The sequence below is a fragment of the Strongyloides ratti genome, scaffold srae_scaffold0000080 (assembly GCF_001040885.1).
Source record: "Strongyloides ratti genome assembly S_ratti_ED321, scaffold srae_scaffold0000080".
Lineage (NCBI taxonomy): Eukaryota > Metazoa > Nematoda > Chromadorea > Rhabditida > Strongyloididae > Strongyloides > Strongyloides ratti.
Window position 1 is genome coordinate 1 of NW_020171598.1, and position 1,956 is coordinate 1,956.

General features: G+C 17.8%; 1 protein-coding gene across 1 annotated transcript; it reads left to right on the top strand.

Annotated features, from left to right (window-relative positions):
* Positions 1 to 920: 920 nt before the first annotated feature.
* SRAE_0000529800 (Metallopeptidase, catalytic domain-containing protein) lies at positions 921 to 1,821 on the top strand (the record flags this gene model as incomplete). Its single annotated transcript, XM_024646765.1, has 2 exons — positions 921 to 1,117; positions 1,620 to 1,821. Coding segments are annotated over 2 exons (399 nt in total), but the record flags the coding sequence as incomplete, so codon positions are not given.
* Positions 1,822 to 1,956: the final 135 nt, after the last annotated feature.

A 1,956-nucleotide genomic window follows, 5' to 3' on the forward strand; every position in this document is an offset into this window, starting at 1 on the left:
TTTAAAATATATTCAACATATTATTTATATAAAAAAAAATATAATTTAACAAACTTTTATTAAAATCATCTGTTATCTTAAGTATTAAAATTTATTAAATTTATTGAAATCGTATATATAAACAAAAATAATTAAATAGAAAAAAAAACAGTAATATTTGAAATAATTATAAAATTATTTTGACTAAATAATTATTTTTATATAATTTAAGAATGTCTTATGAAATTTGTAAATATTTTTTTTAACTATTTTTATTATTTATACAAATTTTTATAATAATCACAATTATTATAATCTTTTTATAATACAATAAATTATCATCAGTTAAATATTTTTTAAAACAATTATTTAATTATTTAAATATTAATTTTTTTTATTCAATTTATGATTAAAATTGTCTATATTTTCTCATAAATATGTTTATAAAAAACAACAAATTTTTGTTAACAAAATTGTCTAAAATAATAATTTTAATTTAAACAGATGAAAAAAATTTTTTAATATAATGGATTTTATGATTATTATTTTTGTAATATTAATCATTGATAGAAAAAAATTAATCAACATATAAATTTTATTAATTAATATATTTCCAGTAAGACCTTTTGAGGTAAGCTTTGTATATTTATTGATAAAATAAATGTTTATTTTAATTTTATTTTATCCATAATTATAAAACAAATTATATCTTTGACATTTGTATCTCAAAACATTACTTTTAGAAATAAAAGTGTAGCATTGATAAAAATAGTAATTTATGGGATTAGTCTATAATATATTATAAAATATGTTATTCAATAAATAGATTTTCTCGTTTGTACAATGTAATTGACAAATTTAATACTACAACATGCTTTACATTTAAAGAACATCAAATAATGGATAATCAAATTAAAAAAAAAGGTTTTTGTTTATAATTAAGTAACGATGATTATGGAACTTATCTTGGTAAAAAACTTAACGCAGATGAATGTCAATTTATTTATTTAAGAGATAAAGATGTCAAAACAACTGAGTTATTGAGATGGTTATTATATGGTCTTGGTTTTATTTTTGAGCATAGCATACCAGATAGAAATGACTACATTATAGTTTACAAAAATAATATAGAATCAAGGTTTTTGCCATATGCTAAAAAAAATATGGAAGATGAAGAAAACTATAATCTCTTTTATTTGAAAACTAATGTTTTAACTTTGACTGAATAAAATTTTTCTGTAGATAAAAAAACTATTAAAAATTCAAGAATGAAAAAATTATTTACGATTACCGTCATATTTATTAAATCCGAATATTGTTTCTTTAATAAAAATACATTTTTGTACAAAATTTTTGATGAATCATTTCAATGCAAAAATAGTATAACTTTGAATTCATTTTATTTCAATGCTTCTACGTACATAAAATATTTTACTGAATAAATATTGTCAATTTTTTAGTAGAAAGTTATCATCCGGATATCGTTTTACATATCTGTTGACACGTAAAAGATCCGAAAGATTTTAAATCAAATTAACTAATTTTTGTGATTATAATATCACATCAAAACCTGGAACACTAATTGAATTGTCTTATTATTTCTATGGCACTGAACATTTTACTGATATGAATTGAAATAGTATTAATGGTTATGTTAATATAAGATTTGAAAAAGATAAATCTGTTTCTGGAATAATTTTATGTAATTTTGGAAGAAACGGAACTTTTATATCTGAAGATAATTATGTACTTATATCTACAAGTGGTATGACTCCGTCAAGATATTTTAGAATAATGTATAAAGAAATACAACCTAGTACTATTTATAATCAAATCATTTAAAGAACATAAATTTTTCATAATTTTTAAAAACAAAATAATTTCTTAACTTAATTTAATTGTTAAAAGTTACTTTTTTTTAAAAATTTATTAAAAAACTTTTGATGATGTGTAATTTATATTTTCTAAATTATTTAT